The sequence below is a fragment of the Ochotona princeps genome, chromosome 12 (genome assembly GCF_030435755.1).
Source record: "Ochotona princeps isolate mOchPri1 chromosome 12, mOchPri1.hap1, whole genome shotgun sequence".
Lineage (NCBI taxonomy): Eukaryota > Metazoa > Chordata > Mammalia > Lagomorpha > Ochotonidae > Ochotona > Ochotona princeps.
Genome location: NC_080843.1, coordinates 70,766,212 through 70,791,250, shown reverse-complemented (window position 1 = coordinate 70,791,250; position 25,039 = coordinate 70,766,212). Strand labels below are relative to the sequence as shown.

Below are 25,039 nucleotides of genomic sequence, written 5' to 3'. Positions count from 1 at the left end.
GTCACAGGGCTTGGCTTTATGGTTTAATTACTTGCTTAACAATTGCTACTGATACACTAAATCACAAGGCTTCCAAACAAATAGCATCACTAACTCTCTCATGCCTGAGCAGCTCCAATTTTCTTGACAATGGCCACCACACCATGTTTAACTTAATACAAGCTGCGAGTTTCACTGCAAGTGATGGAGCTTGAAGCGTGCCAGCCAGCTGAGTGTTTGCCAGTGCTGACACTGGTGGCAAGAGTAACCTCAGTATGTTTCAGCAAGACCAGTTGGGAAAACAAATGCAATAATTATTCACATCCCTTTTTTGATATGGATTTAATAATAATGCGGCTGTCCAACTTTCCAGGGCTCCTAATTTTAAAAAATTAAATTAAAAAAAAACACAGCAGGTGGTTCCTCTCAGTTTGAATAAGATCAGGAACTAAGGCAAGATTAAGGTCCTACCTGCTCTTAGGGGCCAGATTGAAAAGGCTGTTTCAAGGGAGAGCAAACTGTAGGAAGAAATTCAGCATTGCCAGTGTGAAACTTGAACTTGTGCCTTTGCTGACCTGTGTTCTTCCCTCGCTGCGGGCCGTGGCGCCTCCGTGAGTGCCCTGCTCTCTCCCTTCTCATCCTTTTTGCCATGACCAGCTTTTTCTTCCAGAATTAGATGAGCATCTCTGTTGTCACTGAAGGAACAGTCACAGTCTCGCACAAGAGTTCCCGACTCCTCTGTTCAGGATGCTGGGCAGTGATCGTTGGTGCCAGTCAGCCCCTGCTCATGAGCGAAGGATTTCTACTGCTGGGATAGGGTGGTCACTAGGTGAAGTGGGTTAAATGCATTTTTGACTCATGATATTTTCAATTTAGGATAGGCTTATCAGGACATAACCCCATCACAAGTGAAAGTGGCATCTTCAATGGGAAATGAGCACGTCAGATTGGCATTTCAGAGTGGATAATTAGGTCTCGTATGTATTGAATGCTTGCCTTATGCAGGTGCTATACTACGCAGCCCACATGCAGGATTAACGGCATGGCAGCATGCGATGATATTATTGTTCTACAATGGGAATAACGGGGGGTGGAAAACGAAGTAATTTATCCACAGTCCCCAGTCATCGCTCACATGCTGAGGCTCTGCACGGCCATGCTGTATTCCTCTTGGGTATAAATAGGGAGTCTTAAACAGTGGTGAACACTGATTTTTCCTGCATGGGCACTGAATGAGGCCTAATAACTGTTGGTATAGATACATATTTATAAAATTTTAACAACATTTGGCTCACAGTATTATGTGGTATCATGACTGTATACACGTTCATTTATTCATACATAACAGACAATACCATATATGACTTATTCTGTTATGTATTGCCCTATTCTGTTTTCTCTTTTATCCTCTTTTCATTTAAAAAATGCTAGTTGCATCCCATTGAAATGATTTGGCAGTTCCCAATGGGACTGCAGTTTGAGAAATCACAGAGAAGCAGTCCCAGCCTTGGGGAATTGGGCTTTGTGCTGGCAGGTGCCAACTTCCCATCTCCACCGCCCATCCCCCTGTCCTCGCCTCCTGCCATGACCACCACCACCAGCTGACTCTGCTCCTGGGCACCTTAGGTACTTGCACTTCTACTGTTGTGAGCCCTTGACTAGTCTAGCCAGTGGGCATTGGTGAGGGATTGGATGCTGAGCACAGCTGAGAGCGCTGCCGTGCTGGGCGAGTTTCATCATAGTCCTTTGGGGGGCTGTAGAGTTTAGATTCCACTGCTACAGCCAGAACCTGGCTTTCAGAGGCTGCTTCTCTTGCTTTCTGAACTTTTTGCATGACAAGCAGGATCCTTGTAGCAGTTGAAGGAAACTGAAGTAGAAAAGGGTTTTTTTCTTTAGTTCTTCTTCCCCCCTTCTTGCGCTGAACACAATGTACCAAATGTGTTGTACATAGAAGCTGGGAAGATACAGGACGATTTTATTATCATTTTGTCGGTCATGTGCATGTCAGGCAGATTTGCCCACTGGAAGGCTGGCTAGGGGTTGCTGCCCTGTGTGCACTGGCCTGGAGTGAACCTGTGGCTAGGACTGGTACAGTGTGCCTTGGCACAGGGTCCAATCCTTCTTGATGAGCGGACATGGGCTGAATGTCCATTCTGTCCTGGACCCCGTTCCAGGTCTGCCCTTCCGATGAGAACTGAATCTCTGCTCTCTGAGAGTGTATTTGCCAGTGAGGGAGTTTCAGAATGCAGTAACAATGTGAGAAACAGTGGCATAGAGTGATTTGATGTATGCAGGTGGGCTACAGGTCCATCCCTTGGGTAATTAATTTCTCTTGCGTAGAGATGCTTGATGTGTAAGCCCAGTCCCGAGACAGAGAACAGCAGTTTCAATTCTGAGCCATGTGCAGCTCGAGGGATGATGCCTCTGTGACTAGTACTAAGAGTGGTTCTTGGAACAGTGGCTGCGGCATTGCCTGGGACCTTAGTGGAAATCCAGACTCCCCAGCCTGGCTTAGACCGACCGAGGCAGAATTTGCCTGTTAACAAGATCCCAGGTGGATCCCTACACAAATTATAGACTGAGAAGGGCTGTGCTAAGTAGTGATGCTCACCTGTGGCTGCTCTCAGGGTGGGCACAGTAAATCTCTCAAAACCAGGCTTGCAGTAGCCAGCCTGGGTCAGTCTGACGTCAGAAGTGTGCAGCTTCATCCTTGTCTCTTGCGTGGGTCACAGAGGCCCACGCAGCTGGGCGTTGTATTGCCGTCTTTCCAGGCACATGAACAGGGAGCAGGCTTGGAAGTGGAGCAGCTGGAACTTTCAGTGGGTACTCCGGTGCACGCTGCCAGGTTCTGAAGTACTGCGCCACAGTGCCAGCCCAGCAGATCGTTTTAAACTTCAGCACATTTTTTTGCAGCTTAGAATCGGCTTAGCAGATTTATGGCATGAGTCAAGACCTGGGTTTTACACATGAATTACAACATGAGCCCTTCAGTCCCAGACTTGCTTCTGGGGAGTTTCTGCCTTAGCCTTGCTGGTTTGTCTGGAAGCTTTTCAGAAGTTGGTGCCCATAGAGTCAGCCAGGAGCTCTGCGTAGCCACGTGATCTTCATGGAATTGAGAGCAGAGCCGTGGCTCCGGGAAGGGACTCAAGGGAAAGATTTTTGAGGTCCTAGGATATTTTCCAAAGTTTGAGCTGTGAGTCAGCGTTTCAGAAGAAGGTCTCAGGTGGAATGAATGGAAGGTTCCCCAAATTTTGTAGGCCGAAAATGCGAAGATGTAGCCAGAAAGGATTTGCGTGCTAACGAGGAGCCTGATGTGAAATCCTGTCCTTGCTGCACTTCGGTGCAGTGGCTGCCTTTGAGGTGAAGGCCCTGCCTGAGCCGCCCTGATTTGTGCATCCCCACTGAAAGGAGCGGTTGGAGGTGGCGCCTTCAGCACTGCCATGTGTTGGCCCCGAGCTGTGCAGGCCGGTGAGCAGCGCCCTGCCGTCTGGGCTGGAGGCGGAGGGCCTTGTCGCTTTGTCTCAGTGCTGGCATGGCTTTGACATGTACACGATAAAGTGTGCTGTTGGATTCCACACCGTCTTGCTGCTCTGCAGTGTCCTTCCTTTTCATGTCGCATTACACAAGGTGCTTTCTGCCCATCTCCTGACCCGAGTACCAGCGTCAGGCCTGCTCACCCACGATGTGCTCTAATTGGCAAAACTGTAACCTGGTAGCAGCAGCTCCCCATTGCAGCTCCTAATTGGTGTCAGGGCAGCTGGGGACGCCAGGCCATGTTGGATTGATTGATAGAGCAGCTGCTGTGACTGCTAGGTTTCCGTCTGACCAACAGGTTTATTGCTTTTAAAAGTAAAATTAAAAGGTTAACTATATTCCAGAACATCCCTAGTGGGCCTGAGATGTGGCCAGCCAGTCCTCATTGAGCACTTTCTGTATTGGCTCAAGTCCCCGGGTTTACGACGGAAACTTTGCCGTATTTCTCACTCACAGTGGCTGTTGTCCCGCTTCCATGGTGCCATGTACAGCTGCATTGTGCTCCCAGTGTCAGCTGCATAGGGGGCTCCTAGGGGCTGGCGCAGGCCTGCATGAGCATCTGCTACACAGCGGGCTCCTCTTGGGCGGGTGCAGACCTGCATGCGCGTCTGCTGCACAGCAGGCTCCTGGGGCGGGTGCAGACCTGCCGCATGTGCGTCTGTGGGCAGTGGTCAGGCACCATAGGCAGGCTCTTGCCCCTTGGACAGGTCAGTGATGCTAGTGGGGAGTCCTAGGAAAATGCCAGAGTGTAAGATAAAAGCCGGTTTACTCAAATACTGGAAGTCTCAAAAGTCTGATGGATACTGCATTTCAAGTTTTACTCCTTTGATGAAGTTTGAGTTTCAGGGGCATTTCAAGCAGCACAGTGTCCTAGGAGAGCTGGTATTACCAGGAGCAGTTCTCTGGAACGTTTTATCTCTGCTCGTTTGGGGGACTGTGCTTTGCATCCTTTCTACAACAATGTTTCTGTTGCGGAAGGAAAGGTTTGCGTCACTCTCAGCAAACATTGTGAAAATGACTTAACTCTCCATCTCTGGTTTGCACTGTGCAGGTTTTCTGAAGAGTTTTCCTGTAGATGATCTGGCGTGGGCCCTGAAGAACCCAGTGTTTAGAATGACTCTTTGCCATGCTATTGAGAAGACACAATGAGGAGAGCCTGAGCTTGCCTGTGGGGTGCCCTCTGACCCTGGCACAGCCAGGGACCCACAGGGTTGAAGTGCCCTGCCACGTGCTGGCACCCGTGAGGGTGCAGAGGCGATCTGGCTTCTGAGTGGTGAATTGCAGTCCAGAAGATTGGCGCATGCACAGACAGCATTGAGACATGCTGGGGGTTGAAGGAGGGATGGGCTCAGGTCATGGGGTGAGTGAGGAGAGAAAGTGGCACGATTTCTTAGAACAGTAAGAGTGTGAGCTGGGATTTTTAAACAGATTTGAAATGTGTTTGGTATCCAAAAGAAGAAAGCAGCTGGAATGAAAGGGCTTCGTGAGGGGAGAGTGCAGGTTCTCGGAGTGTGCTGAGAAACGGAAGGTTGTTCAAGGGCAGTGTGGTAATACTTGATAAGCTCGCAAGGTGGAGAACAGGTGTAGCTGTCGCCTGTTGGGGATGTTGAGGATGTTGGGGGGACGGGAGAGGACCAAAGAGTGGACTCTGTCAGACACAGGGTTCTGGCTCCTGAGTGAAGAGAAGCGCCCCGAGATGGAGGCCTGCTTGTTAGGGTCCAGCAGGTGGATTTTCTGTGAAGGTGCACAGGTTAGAAAATGGGGCATTGCAAGTCAGACAGGAGGTACACCGTAAACATTATTCCAACTTTGAAGACCTCCGAACACCACATTTTGATTTGAACTATTTGCCACTCTGGTTTATTGCTAAACCAGGAAACCAGCGACTCGAGCAGCATGCAGGGAGCTGAGGATCCAAAGACCTGAGTGAGACTTGCTCGGCGCCCTCCTGGTTTCTCACAGGGCACTCGTGACGTCCTGTCATTGCAGCCGCTATGCTGTGCGGGGTGCAGGCAAAGGCCCTGAAAGCTGGACGTGGGCTCACTTGCAGAGTCTAGCCACTGCTATAAAATGGGATGGATGCGGCCCTCTGGATCCTTCTGCAACTGTAGGAGTCAGTGTGTTTTTACATAAATAAATGAATACATTAGACATTCCTCCCATTTATGGATATTGTTGATTTTTAGGGGTAGATCAAACTGTTTCTTGGGAAAGATACATCTTTATTATTATTATTTTGCTGTTCATTCAGATGGCAGGTTTTATGGAGAGAGAGAAAAGGAGAGATAGAGTGAGGCAGTGTTCCTTGAGCTGGTTCACTGACCAAGTGGCTGCAGTGACCAGAGCTGAGCTGATCCGATCCCAATCTGGGACAAGGAGCTTCTCCCAGGCCTTCCCCTTAGGTGCTGGATCAGAAGTGGAGTAGCTGGCCTACCAGCCAGCACCACTGTAGGATGCTGGCACTGTAGGATTAGCTGGTTGTGCAGTGCACCAGCCCCGAGATACTTTCTTTTAAAGAACACATTAGAGGGCTCGGCAGCGTGGCCTGGTGGCTAAGGTCCTCGCCTTGATCCCATATGGCCGCTGGTTCTAATCCCGGCGACTCCACTTTCTCTCTCTCTCTTCTCTCAGTATATCTGACTTTGTAATAAAAATAAAATAAATCTTTAAAAAAAAAAAAAGAACACATTAGAATGCAGTCATGGCAATGTCTTCCGGATCGGTTGTCCGTGAGGTTAGTTGTCTCCCTGGTGGGATCTGCCGATGAGCCCTGAGATTCTGTCCCTCGAGTGCTTCCGACAGCAGAAGTGGACATCCAGTTCAAGAACATTCCTCAAATAGAGAATATCTGTTATAAAGAGTCTGATATGCAAGTGATGGAGCAATTTTAAATGTCTTCAACTTTTAGAAAATAACACTTATCTTAGAAATTCAAACTTTTTTTATCAGTTGCTTCCATCCATCTTAGCAGCAGCTGCCAGACACGGTCGTGTAAGAGGTTGAAAGTGGCACAGTGTTGGAAACTCGAGGGGTCTGGGGTTTCTTGCAAATGGCATGGTGCACCAGCCCACCTTGCATTTACAGATGTGGGAGGATCGTTCCGCGTCCACGTGTGTATGTTACGGGTGGGTCTGGTTAATGGCTGTCAGCAAGTTGGAAACAAGTACAGTGCCTCTGGGGACTGGGGCACCTGTGCTGGAGCTGAAGGAACTTTCCTAGTAAGCTTCGCTGAGGTGAGTAAAAGCGGCCCAGGGACGGCCCAGAAGCAAGTGCAGTTTGTAGACCATTTCAGGGTTTCAGGGAAACTGATCTCTCTGCAGTGCCTTGAGGAAGAGGCCGCTGGCCTGCTGATTGGGTCCACTCAGGAAGGCATTGGTTGGTATGGAATCTGTGTGAGGACAGTTCTCATGACTTGGCTACTTAATGTTCTCTTCGTTGGAAAGGCAGATGTACGAGGGAAAGATCTTCCATCTGCTGGTTCACTACTCAAGTGGCTGCTGATGCATTCCAGGAACCAGAAACTTCTTCCAGATCGTCCATGCAGGTGCAGGGTCCCAAGACTTTGGGCCATTCTCCATTGCTTTCTCAGGCCACAGGCAGGGAGCTGGATGGAATGTGGAGCATTTGGGACACTAACTGATGCCTATATGGGATCCTGGCGTGTGCAAGGTGAGGATTTATCCACTAGGCTATTGCACCAGGCCCCACTCTGGATTCTGGTCATATTGTTGTATTAGCTGAGATTCTCAATAACCAGGATGCATACTGAGGTTTTGCTAAAACAATAATACCTGCATATCAAAGGTTCAGCTAGAGGGATGTGTTTGCATACACAGTCTCATTTGCTTCTTGCAAATTGCTTTGAAATCTGTGCATTCCTTCTCATTCCTCAGCTGTAGCCTCACTGTCACTTCTGGTGCCAGCTTGAACCCAGCAGCCCCAGAATGGGACTTCTCAGGCTCTCCCCTTTAGCAGCGATGCTCCCCGACCGCTGGCCTTTTTCTGAAGCTGCTGCCCACTGCCCCGATGCACTGGCAGGTGGTTGGAGGGCTCTCCCACACTCCCGCCCTTCCGTGCTCTGATGTCTGTCTGCGATTATCCTCCTGCATCTTTTGCCCCATGTGTTGGGAGCGTGTTGGCTGGCATTCTGTGGTCCCTGTGACACTTGCTGTTTCTCTTTGTCCGCTTCCCCAGTGAGCTTGAGGGCCAGCTAGGGCCCTGCAGCACTCGTCAGGGGTCCAGAGCACACACGTGTGTGGGGAGCACGTGCTGACCACCACACGGTTGGCGAGTCACTTCGTTGTTGACCAGCTCAGTGTCCTCCTGTGGAACTCGTATCCGGTTTTGTGTGACACTGACTCTTTACCCTTTAAGAAGATTAAGCCGGTAGACCTGTAATATTGATTCAGTCGTCCTGGTTAATTTGAAAAGAAAAGGGTTGATACTGAAACAGTTCCTTAGTAGGATAAAGTGTTGGTAGGTTGTGGCAAAGTGGAAAATAACCAGTGACAGTTAAATTTTATATTAATAAGCACAAACTAAATAAAAATTTCATGTTACTGTCCAGAGGTGGTAACTGAGTAAGTATGGGAGGCAGACAATGTCCCCTGTGAACAAAACATTTTAATTAAGTTTGATTTTACCATTTAAGCTAAACAAAATTATGTATATATTATGAAATAGCAAATTACAACTGGAGAATGGCGATGAAGTTGTCATTTCAAGGTGAGCCATAGCGGTTAGTCCATGGCTTTATGTGGCTCGTGCTTGTTTTACAATGAACTGAACTTGACTGAGAGAGTCTTCTCTCGTCTCTCCTTCCGCCTGGGAATGGCAGTGAGCTTCCCACATCCTGTGCTTCACCTCTGCTCTCTCCCCCCTACGCCACCATTGCTGTTTTCAGCTCCTGAGGATTGTTTTGTGTGTTGAGAATTTATTTTTCCTCGCTGAATCTTCACCATTCTTTTCTCCAGGACAGATAGAATTCAAAGCAAGAATACCCCTCTTTCATCCATTATAAAGGGGTTTTCATTTGAGCACGTCATTTTGCTTTTCTGTTCCAGTGGCGATCAAAGGGATGCAGGTTCACCCCCGTGTGGGGCAGTTCTTCGAGTTCTGGACCTTAGAGAGATGAGGTCTGCTTGAATTTGTTGCAGCTTTCGATCTCTGCAGGCGTGTGGCACTCAGGCGGCTGGGCATTACTGCATGCGGAAGGCGTCATGTGTCTTAAGGGAGTAAAAGAGCTGGGAATTTGGCATTTTATACACTTTATGAGACATACCTAAAGATGTATATCCCAGAGGAATGGGTTTGTGTGGAAACATTACTTGTCTCTGTTTAAATGGAGTTGAGAGTTCTTTGAAGAGCTTCATTTTAAAGTGTCTGCTCTACAGTCTGAACTCTGGTCTTGTTAGAATGCTGTTAGACTATTGCGCAGTTGAGTGGCCTTTTTAAATTTAAAGCAGTTAAAAAAGTATTTTCACTCTTTATTATGACCAAAAACCAGTGAGATCTTTGGAAATGCTTTGGAAGGTGGTTTATACCCTCATGTTGAAGTACTGGTCGACTGGGTGAGGATTGAGCAGTGATGTGGACTTGGGGCTAGGAGACGTTGACAGGCTGATGTTAGAAAGAACAGAGCTCATTTGGAATCTGTGTTGCCCTGCCTGCTGGGGTTCCTGAATTGATGTCGTGGTGTCATCGTGAGAGCAGGCAAAGCTATGGCTTGCAGCAGGAGTCTCGCTCTCTGGTCCTTTCAGGACCTGGAATTTACGCAGGAGCTGCTATGTGTTTCTGGTTCACTCGGTCTCCTCCTTGTCGCTCACCCTCACTGTTCACAGTGCTCACCTGTGTGAAGACTCACATCTCCATGCCGAGATCTCCTTTTGCCTTCTTTGCTGATTTCTCCAACTGTGGTCAAGGTGCCATTTGCCTCCAGTTGCGTTGGCTTTCTACTGCACAATTGAGAAAACAAATGTTACTCCTATGGTTTTGATGAATTCCATAGTTTATCATTATTGTCTGCAAAGGATTGCATTGTTCTTCAGAAATGCAATACCCCGTTCATTTATTGCATGGACTGATGAATATTCAGTTATTGCAAGGACTGATGAATATTTATTTATTGCATGGATTGATGAATATTCACTTATTGCATAGGACTGATGAGTATTTATTTATTGCATGAGCTGATGAATATTTAAGTAGTTCATCTCTGCATTAATTTTTGTGCTTTGTCTTTTCTGTTCTTTCTCTAAATCCATTTGAATTTCTGCGTGTCCATTTCTCAGGGTGATGAAAGGGTTTAGATAAACTTTACAAAGGCCAAAAATGCTGCCGAATGTCAGTTGTCTAGTGGATAGTCTGTTTCCCATTGATAAAACATATTTGAAAAGGTGTGTTTATTTGGATTTATAACTTGGTTCCTGATTTGTTGTCGTAGTTTACATATGATTTATTGGATGAGGATCTTAAGGTGCACTAAAACATTTATTTGAAGTTAGACTTAAGTATTCTGGTACTCTGAGTGCTAAGAGTTATTTTTTAATTCTGTTATTCAAAGTCAGTACTGTATTCTGACTGCTTGCATGTTCCAGAAATCTGATCATTGTATAAATGGGATTTAAACATTTTTTCTTCTCTCTGAAGATTTTGCATATTTACTTCTATCTATATCTAATCTTATCCATCCAATCCATATGGAAAAAGTAGGTTTGAAGTGTCCGATCACACATAAATATATCTATAAACGGATAGCCATATTCAATCCAACTCCGTTGAAATATATAGACATTTAAAATCAACTAAAATGTCAATGCAACTTTTGAAGAACATCTGTTAATGTATGTGTTGCTGTTCCTAAGTAAATAAAAAGCAGAATTTTAGAGAATTTTTAAATCTAAAATTGTTTTCAAAGGTTTGTTGTGTTGATTTGAAAGTAAGAGTGACAGAGAGGGGCAAGCGCAAAGAGGAACAGGTCATCCATCCTTTGGTTTTGCTGACCAGATCATGCAGCTAATGAGGCCAGGAGCCCCACGTCTCTGTCGCCTGAGCCCTTGTCTTCCTTGTACTTCTGCGGACTGGGGCCTGGCCCCCTGCTGGGGTTGGTTGACAGTTAAGCGAATGCCTGGCTGAGTGACATGGGGACCAACCTCTGTAGCTGACTGCCCAGCTCCAGGGGGCACCCGGGGTGCGGCCATGGAGAAGATGTCCCGCGTGACCACGGCCCTGGGTGGCGGCACGCTGACGGGCCACACCATGCACTGCCACCTGAACGCTCCGGCCAACGTCATCAGCGTGTGCCGGGACGCAGCGCAGGTGGTGGTGGCTGGCCGCAGCATCTTCAAGATCTATGCCATTGAGGAGGAGGGCTTCGTGGAGAGGCTCAACCTGCGTGTGGGCCGTAAGCCCTCGCTCAACCTCAGCTGTGCTGACGTGGTCTGGCACCAAATGGATGAGAACCTGCTGGCCACGGCTGCCACCAACGGCGTGGTGGTCACGTGGAACCTGGGCCGGCTGTCTCGCAACAAGCAGGACCAGCTGTTCACGGAGCACAAGCGTACAGTGAACAAGGTCTGCTTCCACCCCACAGAGGCCCACGTGCTGCTCAGCGGGTCCCAGGATGGCTTCATGAAGTGCTTTGACTTGGGCCGCAAAGACTCTGTCAGCACCTTCTCAGGACAGTCCGAGAGCGTGCGCAACGTCCAGTTCAGCATTCGCGACTACTTCACCTTCGCATCCACCTTCGAGAACGGCAACGTGCAGCTGTGGGACATCCGGCGGCCAGACCGCTGCGAGAGGATGTTCATGGCCCACAACGGGCCCGTCTTCTGCTGTGACTGGCATCCTGAGGACAGGGGCTGGCTGGCCACAGGTGGGCGGGACAAGATGGGGAAGGTGTGGGACATGAGCACGCCCCGGGCCAAGGAGCCGCACTGCGTGCAGACCATCGCCTCCTTGGCCCAGGTCAAGTGGAGGCCTGAGTTCCGCCACCACCTGGCCACCTGCTCCATGATGGTGGACCACAACATCTATGTGTGGGATGTGCAGCGCCGCTTTGTGCCAGCCGCCATGTTCGAGGAGCACCGTGACGTGACTACTGGCATCGCCTGGCGCCACCCACACGACCCGTGCTTCCTGCTGTCGGGCTCCAAGGACAGCACGCTGTGCCAGCACCTGTTCCGTGATGCCAGCCAACCTGTGGAGTGCGCCAACCCCGAGGGCCTCTGCTACGGTCTCTTTGGGGACCTGGCCTTTGCTGCCAAGGAGAGCCTGGTGACCACTGATGGGGGGCGTAGGTCCTATGCCAGTGACCGGCGCCCTCGTATCTTCTTTAAGCGCAAGCTGGATCCCACTGAGCCCTTCTCGGGCCTGGCCTCCAGTGCCCTCAGCGTCTTTGAGACAGAGCCCGCAGCCGGTGGCATGCACTGATTTGTGGACACGGCCGAGCGCTATGCTCTGGCTGGGCGGCCGCTGGCCCAGCTCTGTGACCACAATGCCAAGGTGGCGCGGGAGCTAGGTCGCAACCAGGTGGCGCAGACGTGGACCATGCTGTGGATCATCTACTGCAGCCCGGGGCCAGTATCCGCCTCCAGTGTCAACCACAGCGCGGGCAAGAGCAGCACCTGTGGCCTGCCGCTCCTGAACAGTTTCAACCTGAAAGATGTGGCCCCGGGGCTGGGCAGCAAGACACGACTGGACCGCAGCAAGGGAGATGCCCGGAGTGACACAGCCCTGCTTGACTCCTCAGCCACACTGCTCACCAATGAGGACAACAAGGAGACTGAGAGCAGCGATGTGCCGGCCGACTATCTGCTAGGTGATGCTGAGGGCAACGAGGAGGAGCTGTACTTGCTGGACGCCGAACACGCGCACCCCGAGGACCCCGAGTACGTGCTGCCACAGGAGTCCTTCTCGCTGCGCCACGAGATTGTGGACACGCCAGAGCAGCTGCAGGACAAGGCTGAGTCCCCACATGTGAGCGGCAGCGTGGCGAACACGGCCTCCCTGGCCCCTGAGGACACGTTCTCGCTGCTCTCTGTGTCCCACGCGCTGTACGACAGCCGGCTGGCCCCCGACTTCTTTGGGGTGCTGGTGCGGGACATGCTGCACTTCTACGTGGAGGGGGGGCGACGTGCAGATGGCCGTGTCCGTGCTCATTGTGCTGGGCTAGCGCGTGCGCAAAGACATCGACGAGCAGACACAGGAGCACTGGTACATATCCTACGTGGATCTGCTGCAGCGCTTCTGGCTCTGGAACGTGTCCAACGAGGTGGTCAAGCTGAGCACCAGCCGGGCAATTAGCTGCCTCAACCAGGCCTCCACCATGCTGCACGTCAACTGCAGCCACTGCAAGCCACCCATGAGCAGCCGCGGCTGGGTCTGTGACAGGTGCCACCACTGCGCCAGCACATGCGCAGTCCGCCACCATGTGGTCAAGGGCCTGTTCGTGTGGTGCCAGGGCTGCAGCCATGGCGGCCACTTGCAGCACATCATGAAGTGGCTGGAGGGCAGCTCACAGTGCCCGGCCGGCTGTGGCCACCTGTGCAAGTACTCCTGATAAATCCCTGAGACATCCCAGCCGGCCTCCCACGGGGGTGGCAGAGGCCAAGTGCTTGAGCAGTCTGCTGCACTTCTGCATGCATTCACTGGGGGCTGCATCTCAAGTGACGTGGCTGAGGCTGCGACTCTGGCTCTGGTCCAAGGAGATTCCAGTGTTGTGGAGGGGTGGGGCCGGAGGAGGCTTCACCATAAGGCCACGATGCTGGCCCTTTAAGAAATTTTTAATGATGCTTTTGAAGTGTAATAAGGTGGTTATCAAGTCACTGTGGCGGTGTCTGCTGTGATGTGTATTTGAAAGTGATATGCTTGGTTCCTGTTTGGGGACGACATCGCGATCATATTGAAGTCCTGGTCGCGGTGGCTCTGGTTAGGGTTGTCCTGCTCGGCCATTCTGAGGTTGCGTGTGTGAAACTCCTAGGAGTTCACATGGTCTTACACAGAGGTTCTCACACTGGCACATTCATGAATGGTTGATTTGTTGGTACAAGATACTTTGTCATAACATTTCCTTATCTTGATGGAAGATTGTGATTGAGAAAAGAAAGAATTGGTAGCTTTGCACATCCTTGAAATTTAGTGTAGTTATTTATAACTAAACCCAAGGTGAAGTTGGAAAGCTTGACCGTAGCTGAACCCTGAGACTAAATGAAAACTTCCTAAACATTAGCCAACCCATTTGTTATGAACTCGAACATCCAAATACGGCTTCACGCCTTTCCAAGTCATAACTGGCATGTGATCTGAGTTAAAATATATCAGTAGTACTTGCTAGTGCGTTTGCTTTTTATTTTTAAGTGAAGCATAGATACAGTATTGAGACCCACTTAATTGAGTAAGCAGATTAAGCTAGGGACTTGGTGCACATCAGTGATTGGCAGTTGTTGAAGCTCTGGTTTTCTCTTTGGCACCTTTGATTTCAAGGAGGTGAAGTTAATGAGCAGACGTTCTTGGGGATGGTGTTGATGATGCTTTGGAGAAGTCACGTGTAATGCCACAGACGAGGTTTTTGGGTTGGTAGAGAAGTGGCCAGCCCCCTCCCCTGTCTTGGGCACAGTGCCCGGGACCTGCCTGCCCTTTGGCTGTTTCTGTGCCCATCAGGACACAGTGACTTCCCTTGCTTCGCTCACACGTTTTCTTGCCTGGCTCCCTGGATATGCTTTACTCTGAGCGAAGGCGTGTTTTCTGCTCTGATCAGAGGTGTAGAGGAAGGATTTCTCATGTCCTGTGAGACTATAAAGTTCTTTGTTTAAGTTGTATGTTCTTTAGGAGATGAGACTTTGGACGAGTTAGTGACATCCCCTCAGACTTGATGGGAAGAAGCCCTTGTAGGTCCTGGTGACAGACACTCGGAATTCTAATCCTTGTCTGTGATTTTTGTTGTGCGTGTGTGTTGTGTGTTTCTGTTCAGTAGCAAGTCTCCCATTCTCCCTTATTGCAGTTTGTTTACCTGTAAACTGCGTTTCAGCACCTCGTCCGAGCAGGAAGTGGGCTTATCAAAGGTTTACTGTGGCAGGGCCTCAACATGCAGACACTTGGCAGTTATTAATCTGACTGAGGCGTGGGAAGGAACTGTTTCAGGGGCTGAATATTGAAACTTGTCCCAGTCTTTGGAATTTACTTACTTTTATTACATTTCTTAAATGAAATTTCAGAGCCTGGAGGAAAATAGTAGTCTGAATATATTTCAGGAATATATAATTGGTTTGAATTCCTTGGTAGAAAAGGAATTTGTGAAGTCAGAGCATCATTAGGAGTATAGCTGAGCTCTTTGCTCATGTATATATAAGTGTGAGCCCTTGGATCTTTGTCATAATTGGAGCCGTAATCTGCTCACCTTTAGTAATAATGCTAGAACACAGTTCAGGAGCCAGGGCTTCGTCCAGGTGCCCCAGGTGGATTGGTAGGGCCCAGGTTCTTCAGCTGTCCTCCGTTGCATTCCCAGGCCGTTAACAGGAAGGTGGCTTGGAAGTAGTGCAGCTGGGGCACAAACAGCTGGTGGCCACATTTGATGATGCCATCATAGGCAGCGGCTTTATGTGCTGTGCCATGATGCCAGGCCTTGCACACTAATTGGAAGTATCTGACAGGAAGGAATTGGTTATCTTGTCTTGGAGCATATAATTTGGCTAAGAAAAAAGGTTTAAGTTTTTGTGGGCTTTCCCAAGAGTAAACTTAAAGGTACAGGATTAGGGTGAAGATGATGATGGTGATGGTGGTACATCAAGTCTTATCTGACCTCCACAGACTCTGCTTAAAGGAGAAAGCTGCTTTCCATTTCTCTTAAACCTTCCTATGTGATGTTCTTGGCCCCTTAGGGCTCATCAGACATGTCTGCCTGACCTGTTGAAGCGCACACTTGGGAAAAGGCAAGTGTTTGCTTCCAAACAGATTTGTCAGGTTTTTAAAAAATTACTATTAGATAATGTAACTCAGTATTGTGCCAGCTGTTTCCGTTTCTATCAAAAATGAGCTGAATGCTTTGGCCATTCTGGTGAATGTGATGTAGGCCACATCTGGCATTGCTGAGGAGTGAGTGGGGAAGAGCAGGTGAGTCTGCTCTCAGGTTGCCAGGGAGGGTCTTGTTCCCATTCACCTTTCAAGAAAAACTGTCTGAAATTGTCAAGATAATTGCTCTGAAAGATTTCGGGGAGTCAGTAGAGCCACGATGGAGAGAGCTCATTCACACATCCTGCACAATTTGTTGCTTAATATTTTCTTGCCACCTAATGTGGAAAGTACAGGCATCTTTTCTGTTTTTCGTTGTTTTCCGTTTTGTATTCACTGATCCGGACTGTGGCAGCATCTGAGCACCAGGCAGTGTGCGTGTATCCGTGCTCTGTGACAGAGCTTTGCCTGAACAGCCCCGGGGTCCGTGGAGGAGGGCTCAGCTGTTCCTCTACTTTACTGATGGGGAAGCTTATCTTCAGTGAATTTCCCAAATTCCCACATCCTAGTTAGGAGCACACCTGGGTTTGGGGGGTCCTCTCGGCCCAGTCCTGCCATCCTTCTGCCTGTAGCCCACTCCGGATTTTGGAATGCTGTAGTTTGTTGTTGTTATTGTTTTAAATACTATCCTGGATGAGATCTTAACTTGTTAGGAATAACTAAACCAGTCTCTATTTGAATTAAACTGGAAATTTGTCACAGCATCAACTAGCTTTAGTACAGTGTAGGAATATACCCAGGAAGCTTGGTAGAAGCCCTAGATGCATGGTCCCAATGTCTTTCCAACATTCTGACCTTTTCTGTGTGCCAACAGGCCTATTTGACAAGTGCTTCTGAGTGGTGGGCAGTGGCAACAATGAAGGTGTCACTTGGGCCCCCCTTGGGATGTTTGCATCCATATGGGAGTTCCACCTCTGCTGTGGCTTCCTGCTCTTGCTGATCAAGGGACAGAGGCGGCAGGGAGTGGCTGGAGTGTTGGAATGCCTGCTGCCCATAGGGGAGTAGTGGATGGACTTTGGTCCGTCTTGGTCCAGCCAGCCCTGTTGTGGGTATCTGGGGGCGTGAACTCGTCTCGTTGGTAGATGGTCAATTGCTTCTTTCCTTCCTTCCTTCCTCTCTCTCTCTCTCTCTCTCTCTCTCTCTCTCTCTCTGATTTTTTAAAGTTAAAGTCTGTTCCTTTTGGCATATGTTTAGTTTGATTCTTGCATGACAATAGGATAGGAAAAAGCCCCATTTTGTAGGTGATAAGACTGATTTGCAGAATTAAAGGAACTGAAAGTACTCAGAGTTTGAACTGCAGAAATGACCCACATTGTGGTTGATAGGTTGAGTGAAGAAATATTTGCTCATAATACAGATATTTAGTTCAAAGAGGAGAGGCTGGGAGCTTACCTCTTCCTGCTGTGTGTACCCAGGTGACACAGGGGATTACCACTGGCTCTTTTCCAGCTATATCAGCGTATGGGATTTTTTTAAGGGATTCAATTTCAGCAGGAGGGATTTAGATTAAAGATGGGAACCGGTTCTGGCAGAAGGAAGTTCTGTTGGTTAATCTTCTCTGTGGAAGAGGATAGAACAATTGTTTAGCTTCTGTCCAGATTTAGAGTAATAAACTGGCAAGCCAAGAACAAAATTCTGCAGTTATGTACAGTGATTCAGTTTTCAAAACAGCGGACTCAAGAACTTGAATTCCACCTGTGACATTTGAATATACTCAAAATACACTGTATATCTAGATTTTGTTTTAAATTACGTTCTGAGTTTTTCTTTTTTCCTTCTAAGGAAAATAAACACTAATGATAGGAATGATATACTCCTGTGGAAAGAGTTTTCTCAGTAAAGTTTGGGAATGCAGTTTCTGTTCTCTTCTCCTAGGTGCCTTAGCCATTATTTCTAACTCTGAAAAGCCACTGTAATGTTGGGCCGGAGAGCAGCTGAACTAGTTAGAATGTAAAGTGGAAGAATAGACGATAAATTTAGAAGCTACAAATCAGAATAAAAACATGAAATTCAGAGATAAAAATTACTGTTTAATCAGATTGTTGGGAAATTACTGGAAAAATAGGCAATCTATTGTTAAGAGACTCTTGCAAATCCGTCCTCAGTGGAGACGCACGGCCGTTCACTGGACTGTCACACTTAAGTGTTAATTCTGTTAGTTGAATTATCAGAAGTAGATGCATTTTTCTGTACTAAAACTTTTTACTTTTTGGGAAAAATTACTGTTTATATCTCTATACCAAGTACCACAATACTGTATCCTTAACATTCTTGTTTTCCATAATTGCAGCATTCAAATTAGATAAATGGTTCAAAAACTAACAAGCATCAACATGAGCAAAGATGAAAAAAGCTAAGAATGTATTTGCTAACTCAGGTAAGGAGTCTTTTCCCTGAAATGCTACTAATTATGAGGGATTTTGAAAAAGTTAATGGGAAATATGAATTGTAGAACACGCAGGGGCCCTGCACAGTGGTCTAGTGACTGAAGTCCTCACTTTGTATGCACCAGGATCCCATATGGGCAGCAGTTCATATCCCGGCTGCTCCACTTCCCTTCCAGTTCCCTTGGGACCTTGCACCTACAAGGGAGATTGGGAAGAAGCCCCTGGCTCCTGGTACCTGGTGCTTGGCATTGGATTGGCTTGGTTCCGACTATTGCAGCCACTTGTGGAGTGAACCAGTGGATGGATGATCTTTCTTACTGTCTCTCCTCTCTGTAAATCTGACTTCCCAATGAAAATGCATAAATCTTTTTAAAAAATACCCTGTATGCATTTCAATATTTTTGCCCCCAAATAAGCCTAGTTTTATTTCCATAAACCTTTAGTGTACTCTCATATTTGCAGACAGAAAGTAATCAGGTCCTAAGTGAAGTGATGAGGGGAAGGGTTCTGATCCTATTCTTAGGGTGCATGCTCAACTTCACTTCCTTGGAACGTCTTAATAGTTCCAACGCTGTGTACACCTTAGCTCAGCCAAGGCAAGAACAGAGTGAGGAAATAAAATCGTGAAAGGAGAAATGAGCAAAGAAGGTAGAAGGATGGGGGCCATGTGGTGAGAAGTCCCAAAGGAAGCAGCAGGAGAAAGAATGAGAGTGGAGACAGTGGCAGCTGTCTGCGTGGGGAGAGAGTGTCTACGTGGGGAGAGTTTCTGCGTGGGGAGAGTGTCTGTGTGGGGAGAGAGTGTCTGCGTGGGGAGAGTTTCTGTGTGGGGAGAGTGCATGGGGAGAGTGTCTGCGTGGGGAGATAGTGTCTGCGTGGGGAGAGAGTGTCTGCGTGGGGAGAGAGTGTCCGCGTGGGGAGAGTGTGTCTGCGTGGGGAGAGTGTGTCTGCGTGGGCAGAGTGTCTGCGTGGGGAGAGTGCGTGGGGAGAGAGTGTCTACGTGGGGAGAGTGTCTGCGTGGGCAGAGTGTCTGCGTGGGGAGATAACGGCAGCTGTCTGCAAGGGCGCCTCCTTCTGACCCCATGTTCTCTGGAAGGCCATTCTTCCATGAACTGCCTTCAAAGCTGTGTGGGTCTCTGCTGGAGTTCTTTCTCCCTTCGGTTTGGTCAGTGAATCCATCCTGCAGTTTCTAAATGGACTTATTTCATCTGTCTGGTCATGAATCCTTTAGAGTCCATCCTCTCCGGCTCCAGTGCATGTGTGTACTCATGGATAGGTACTCGCTTGCGTTCTTGGACACACTTGGACCTGTATCCCTTGCTCTTACTTGTAGATTTATAGTTGAGGAATTTTGAAGACTTGTCCAGAATATGAAAGATTTTTTCTTTTTAAATATTTCTTTGAATTAATCGCAGTAAACCAGATTTTGTTTAATATTTTCCCCATTCTATGGAAAAACAAATTTCCTATTGACTATACTCAGAATAGTGGTAATTTTGGGACACCCTGGATGAATGCAATGTATTTTTTAAATATTTATTTATTTTTATTGGAAATACAGTTTTACAGGAAGATGGAGAGACAAAAAGAAAAACCTGTCATCTACTATTTCATTTCCCAAATGGCTGCAATGACTGGTGCTGAGCCAATCCGAAGCCAGGAGCTAGGAGCTTCTTCCGGGTCTCTCATGTGGGTACAGGGTCCCAAGGCCCTGGGCTATCCTCCACTGCTTTCCCAGGCCACAGGCAGGTAGCTGAATGGGAAGTGGAGCTGCCGGGACATGAACCAGCGCCCCCGTGGGATGGCAGCACTTCCAGGCGGAAGATTAGCCTGTAGTGCTCTTAGGTCAGTCCCGATGAATGCAGTTTTAAGCACAGGGCTAGATCACCGAGGTTGTCCTAGCATTTGTGAATATTTGAGACGTGTTAGGCATTCGTCGACATAAGCCACCATGCCAACCCCTTTCCTTAGTGGCTGCTGTGCCTAAATTAATTAGCCTTTTTGCTGTGGGGAATCCTTAAAACTGCATCTCTGAGATGCTGGGATCGCTGCTGTCCATGTCACCTCCCTGTTTCCCTGCGATGTCACCTTGCTGTCCAGCGGGTGCCTCATCCAGCGGGTGCCTCTGAGCTCAAATCCTGCTGCCTTCCGGTCTCCACACTTGTTCCTCTCGGCATGAGGTGCCAGGAAAGCCTTACCTCCGTGTCAGAAGTTGGTCCCTTGGAAGACTGTCTGGCAGCCCCTTAACTTGACAACGCGAGGGAAGCTAGTCAGATGCTCACGTCAAATTGGACCGTGAGCCATCTGTCCTTCCTCCCTAGAGCGTTGTGTCTTCATGTGTTGCGTCTTCCACATATCTGCTGGGTGAACAGCGACCCGCACGCCTGGATCCAGCTCTGAGTCCACCTCCCCTAAGGAAGACCCACTGACTCCATGGATGTAATATCTCTTTCTTTTAAATTCCATGCATCCTTTATTATGACTTGGAACTTTGTTGATTCTTTGTTAGACTTCCAGCTGCTTCAATCGGGTTTTTAAAAGTGCCCAGGGTTGCTGAACTCTGGGCAGCCAGACCTCTGAAGCAAGTGGGTTCCCTGCACTCTCATGGGGCCGTCAGCTTCCTCTGTCCCGTTGTCCTTGACAGAGCTGGCGTTTGATTGGTGACGTAGGACTTTGTGTGACATGGTTGATGGTGTTATTTGCTGTGATGCTTAGCTTGTCTCTGTGTGTGGACATTCGATCAGCACTGGCTGGCCACCATGCTGGTGACTGCTTCTCGAATGGGGGCGGATAGAGTGTGTCACACACTGGTTTTATTTAGCATCGTAGCAACCTTACGGAGGAGTTGGAGTTAACAGTGTGTTTTAGGGATGAGGAAGCTAAGGGCCAGGGAAGGTTGAAGAATTTGCCCAATATCTCCTGGTGAGTAGTTGCAAAGCTCCTTCAAAGTAAGGAGCTTGAGCTTGGAGTTATGTTAATTTCCCTACACTTTATTGCCCAAATGCTTGATGTTACTTTACCTTTAACCACTGGAAGCTGGGTTTCTGGTTTTTTTTTTTTGTTTTTTGTTTTTTGTTTTTTTTGAGATGTGTTTATTTATTTGAAAGGCAGAGTTACAGAGAGAGGTAAGAGACAGAGATCTTCTCATTCGCTCCCCAAATGGCAGCAGTGGCCAGGGCTGGGCCTGCCTGAAGCCAGGACCCAGGAGCTTCTTCTGGGTCTCCCATGTGGGTATAAAGGCCCAAGCACTTGGAGCACCCTGCTCAGCTTTGCTGGGGCATTAGCAGGCAGTTGCCCCAAGATGAACTTCCTGGACTAAGCAACATGTGTACACTTGTGCTTTCCCACTTCACTTCTGATGTGTTCACTTCTGATGTGTTCCTGGGTCACGCTTTGGTTTCCCACAGGACTTTTAGGGAAATGAGGATGGTTTCACTTGCGCTTGGTTAGGGATTTCTAGACCCTTGTTTTGGGGTCCACGGTCAACCTCTGCCTTTACCAGCTGCATCCTGGTGGTTGAGTGGCACAGGACACCCCTACTTTCTCAACTCTGGATCAGGAAGCAATCTGTGCCTACAGGTCACGGCAACAGGTATTCCGTGGTGCTCTGGGGAGGCCCTTGGTTCTGTTTGGGGGTGGAGTGGCGAGGCCCCTCCTGGCTCCTTGGGGCCAGGATGTTTTCTTGTCTTTTCTCTGTCAGTCTGTGATTCCACCTTGTGAACTATGCCCTTTCTTCCCGCTTTGGTGATGGTATGTTCTATTAGATACTTTGGTGTTGTTTTTTTGTTTGTTTTTTAAGATTTATTTAGTTATTTTAAAAGGCAGAGTTACAGAGAGAGAAAGAGAGGGAGGGAAGGAGAGATCTTCCAGACACTGGTTCAACCTCCAGATGGCTGAAATGGCCATCGCTTAGCCAGGTCAAAGCCACGGGTCAGGACTTCATGTCAGTGTCCCACCTGGGTTGGGTGGCTGGGGCCCAGCTACCTGGGCCATCTCCCACTGTTTTTCCAGCAGGGAGCTGGATCAGAAGTGGAGCAGCCAGGCTTTGCACCAGCACCCGTATATAATATTGGCGTTGCACATGGTGGCTTTCCCTGCCCTAGCACAGCACGGGCTCCAGTGTTCGTTAGGTGCTGGGCGTGCCTCCTGAGAGTGCGATGTCCCAGAAACTCAGTGTCCTCCAGGTCCTACAGCCCGGCATGGTCTGTGCTGCTTTGGGGGCTTAATTCTGCAGTCCCTTTCCCCTTGTACTCCTCTTTCTCCTCTTAGCGAGTCCTCCAGCAAGCTGCCAGCTCCTAGTGCTGGCCCACGTGCCGTGATGGGAGCTGCACTAGATTCCATGGGTAGAGGGCAGTGAAGCTGAGCAGCGTCGGCACTAGCACGGCCTCCCTGGGCCACCCCTTGGGAACATAGGCAATTACTCCCTTTTCTGGTGTGTCATGCACTGCTGTGTTCACTTTGATAGAGTTAGAGGGGGCAGGACAGGTCAAGAGGAATGGAAATAGTAAGCTGTCTCCTTGGAGCCTTTTTGTTATGTATAACATGTTATGTTATGAATGTTATATGTTGTGTATAAACTAAAATTGAAATGTAAGTGAGGTGGTCACAGAAGGTGGCTAGGAACTCGCATTTACTTTTAACATATTGGTTACTCATTACTATGTCAGTTAATTCCATAATGATGTAAATTTGTGCTGATGGTATGTTGGAGCTTTCAATTGACTGGGATGATGCTCTGCTGGCTCTGTCTTCAGACCAGAAAAGGTATACCTAAGAAGCCGTTGAACTTGACTGGACAATAAGATGCTGGACTCTGTTTGGTATACGCTTGCAATGGGGGAATCTCAACTGAACTTGAGCTGTGGTTATGCAACAAGGTGGAGGAATCCACAATGGTGGGAGGGTTTGGGGAGGGGTGGGGAGAATCCAAGTACCTATGAAACTGTGTTACATAATACAATGTAATTAATGAATTAAAAACAATAAATAATAAAAAAAATGAAAAAAAAAAGAAATGAGAGATGGAGCAAAAGCCATCTAGAAACAGAGTCTTACATTGGAAACACTCAAAGGGGAACTGCAAAATTATACCTTTTCCTACTCTTCTTTCTCTGTCAAAAATGTATTCCTTGAAGTCCCAGTAGTTACAAAATATAAGAAAGTGGAAAAATAGAGGGTGTGCCTTTAGCTAAACCCTCCTTTTCTTCAAGCACCTGAGCAGTGTAGACAAGTATAGGTGATGGAGGGAAGGCTTGCTGGGAGGCATCTCTGCCTGCTGTGTGCCTCCAGGCATGACCAGGGTCATTCGGTTGGGGGAAGGAGGAATTTAGAGCTCACTATTGCTTTTACAGTGATTTCTATGCTTATGTTACTCCTGCATGCAAATTTGCCCTGTGTAATCTCTGCTTACTTCCGCATTCTTGTTCCTGCCTCTGTGCTGTGCTAGTGGAGAAGGCGGGGACACATCTCTGTTGACAGTGGGAGAGGGGCTGCTGCTTTGAAGCAGAACTGTCTTGAGCTGCATCAGCCTTAGGACGTGCACGGCTCTGCTCACCTCTGTGACCCTGAGCACGCTGCACTGTGACCAGGACCACGGTTTTGGCAGGGTTAGTTTATTTAGCTGTTTCTCTGCCATGCAGTATTCTAAGCACAGCTTGGAGACTTGGAGTCTTAGCATTGTTTTGAGAATTGAATGATATAGTCTGAAACCAGAAGAATTTTACAAACTCCAGAGTGCTGCTGGTTGTTGGGTTTTCGTTAACCATTGCTTCTACAAGTTGTTGTCCCCAGATGTCCGAGTTTAGGCTCCTCGGACGGCCAGCGGAGTGCTGGTGTGTTGATTCTGGGTCATTTCCCCATTGATGAGCCTGGCTTGTGTCTGCAGGTGTGCACTTTGCTGTCCGCTCCTGAGTTTCTGCGTTCACTTCTTGTGACATTCCGTAAGTGCTCCTGGCGGTCCGCCCGTGGCTCCTGTTCTTACACCTGACTCCTTTGACAGCTCCCTCAATGGTTTCCTGACTGGCATTCCTCCTCTCTTTTAATCAATTCCACCTATCAAAACTCATCTTCGTATAGTGCAGTTTTTATCAATGCTCAGAAACCTGAAGCCCCCCACCCCCAGCCTACAGGGTGCAGTGCACACCTCCTGCCAGACAGTGCTGCCTTCTGCCAGCCTCGCTGCTGCCTCCTCACTGGCCACATCTCAGTCCTTCTCTGGTCCATCCATACACTTCCTGTCCCTTCCTTTCTTCCTGCTTGGTTTTCTTTATTGTCCCTTTCCTTGCTGTGTCTGTCCGCTCTCACGGTTCAGTTCATCTGACCCAGTCCTCCCGTTCCCCGGCAGTGCTGGCTGACCTTCCATTTCGGGCTTGTGCATACAGCTCTTGTGTTGCCTTTGATCTGGTTTGTAAGTTTTTGGAAAGCATGTAGACAGAACTGGATTCCCCGTGGTTGAACTGTGAAAGTGGTGCTCCCAATCACTGGATGAAACACAAAGGCAGGAGCTTCACTGTGACCCACCATTGCCGATCCAGTGTCTGGGGATTGTCGTCGATGGGCAGGTTGCTTTAGCATTTAACGCAACATGTTAGTAGTTCTATGTCCCATGATTCATGTTTTCCAGGATGGGGAGTGCCCCAGTCACTAATGGATTGAATTGTGTAGTACGCTCCCATTCTGGCTGTGTGCTTTGCAAGAACTGAGTAAGCTGGAGGCTGGGCCCTTCTGCCGACCAAACTGGGCAAGTTCCTCAAAGTACAAGAGTAACCATTGGAACAATAAATCAACTAATGGGTGCATGTTGCATTTCCTTTCTGGAGGCTGTGTGCTCTCTCAGGTGACAGAGAGCTCCAGCCGGGCAGAGCTGGTCTGTTGCCAAGACCAGCGGGGCGGTCTCTTTACCAGCATCCCCGCTGCTTGTCAGCTGTCCCTTGATCATGTCGCTGTTACTGCCGTATTCATCTTATAGCAAGGAGGAAGAAGAAAGGAGAAAAGTGAGGGGACTTGGGAGAGGATTCCTTTAGCACTTCAACCGGGCTTGTCACACTGCATGGCCACAGGGTCTGCTTTTAATAATCTCATATGTCATTAGTAGTAGTAAAACAAAAAGCTGTTTCTTAGAAATTTTAAAAATATTT

The 25,039-nt window shown here is 48.4% G+C and overlaps 2 protein-coding genes across 2 annotated transcripts in view; both read left to right on the top strand.

Moving 5' to 3' along the window:
* The window catches only part of LOC105942496 (MICOS complex subunit Mic19), a 195,211-nt gene that overhangs the window by 72,190 nt on the left and 97,982 nt on the right, over positions 1–25,039 (top strand). The window lies entirely within an intron of this gene.
* Positions 10,603–13,072, top strand: LOC101535199 (GATOR complex protein WDR24-like). Its single transcript, XM_036492788.2, is given in 2 exon segments — positions 10,603–12,636; positions 12,638–13,072. Coding segments are annotated over 2 exon segments (2,361 nt in total). The 5' UTR covers positions 10,603–10,710.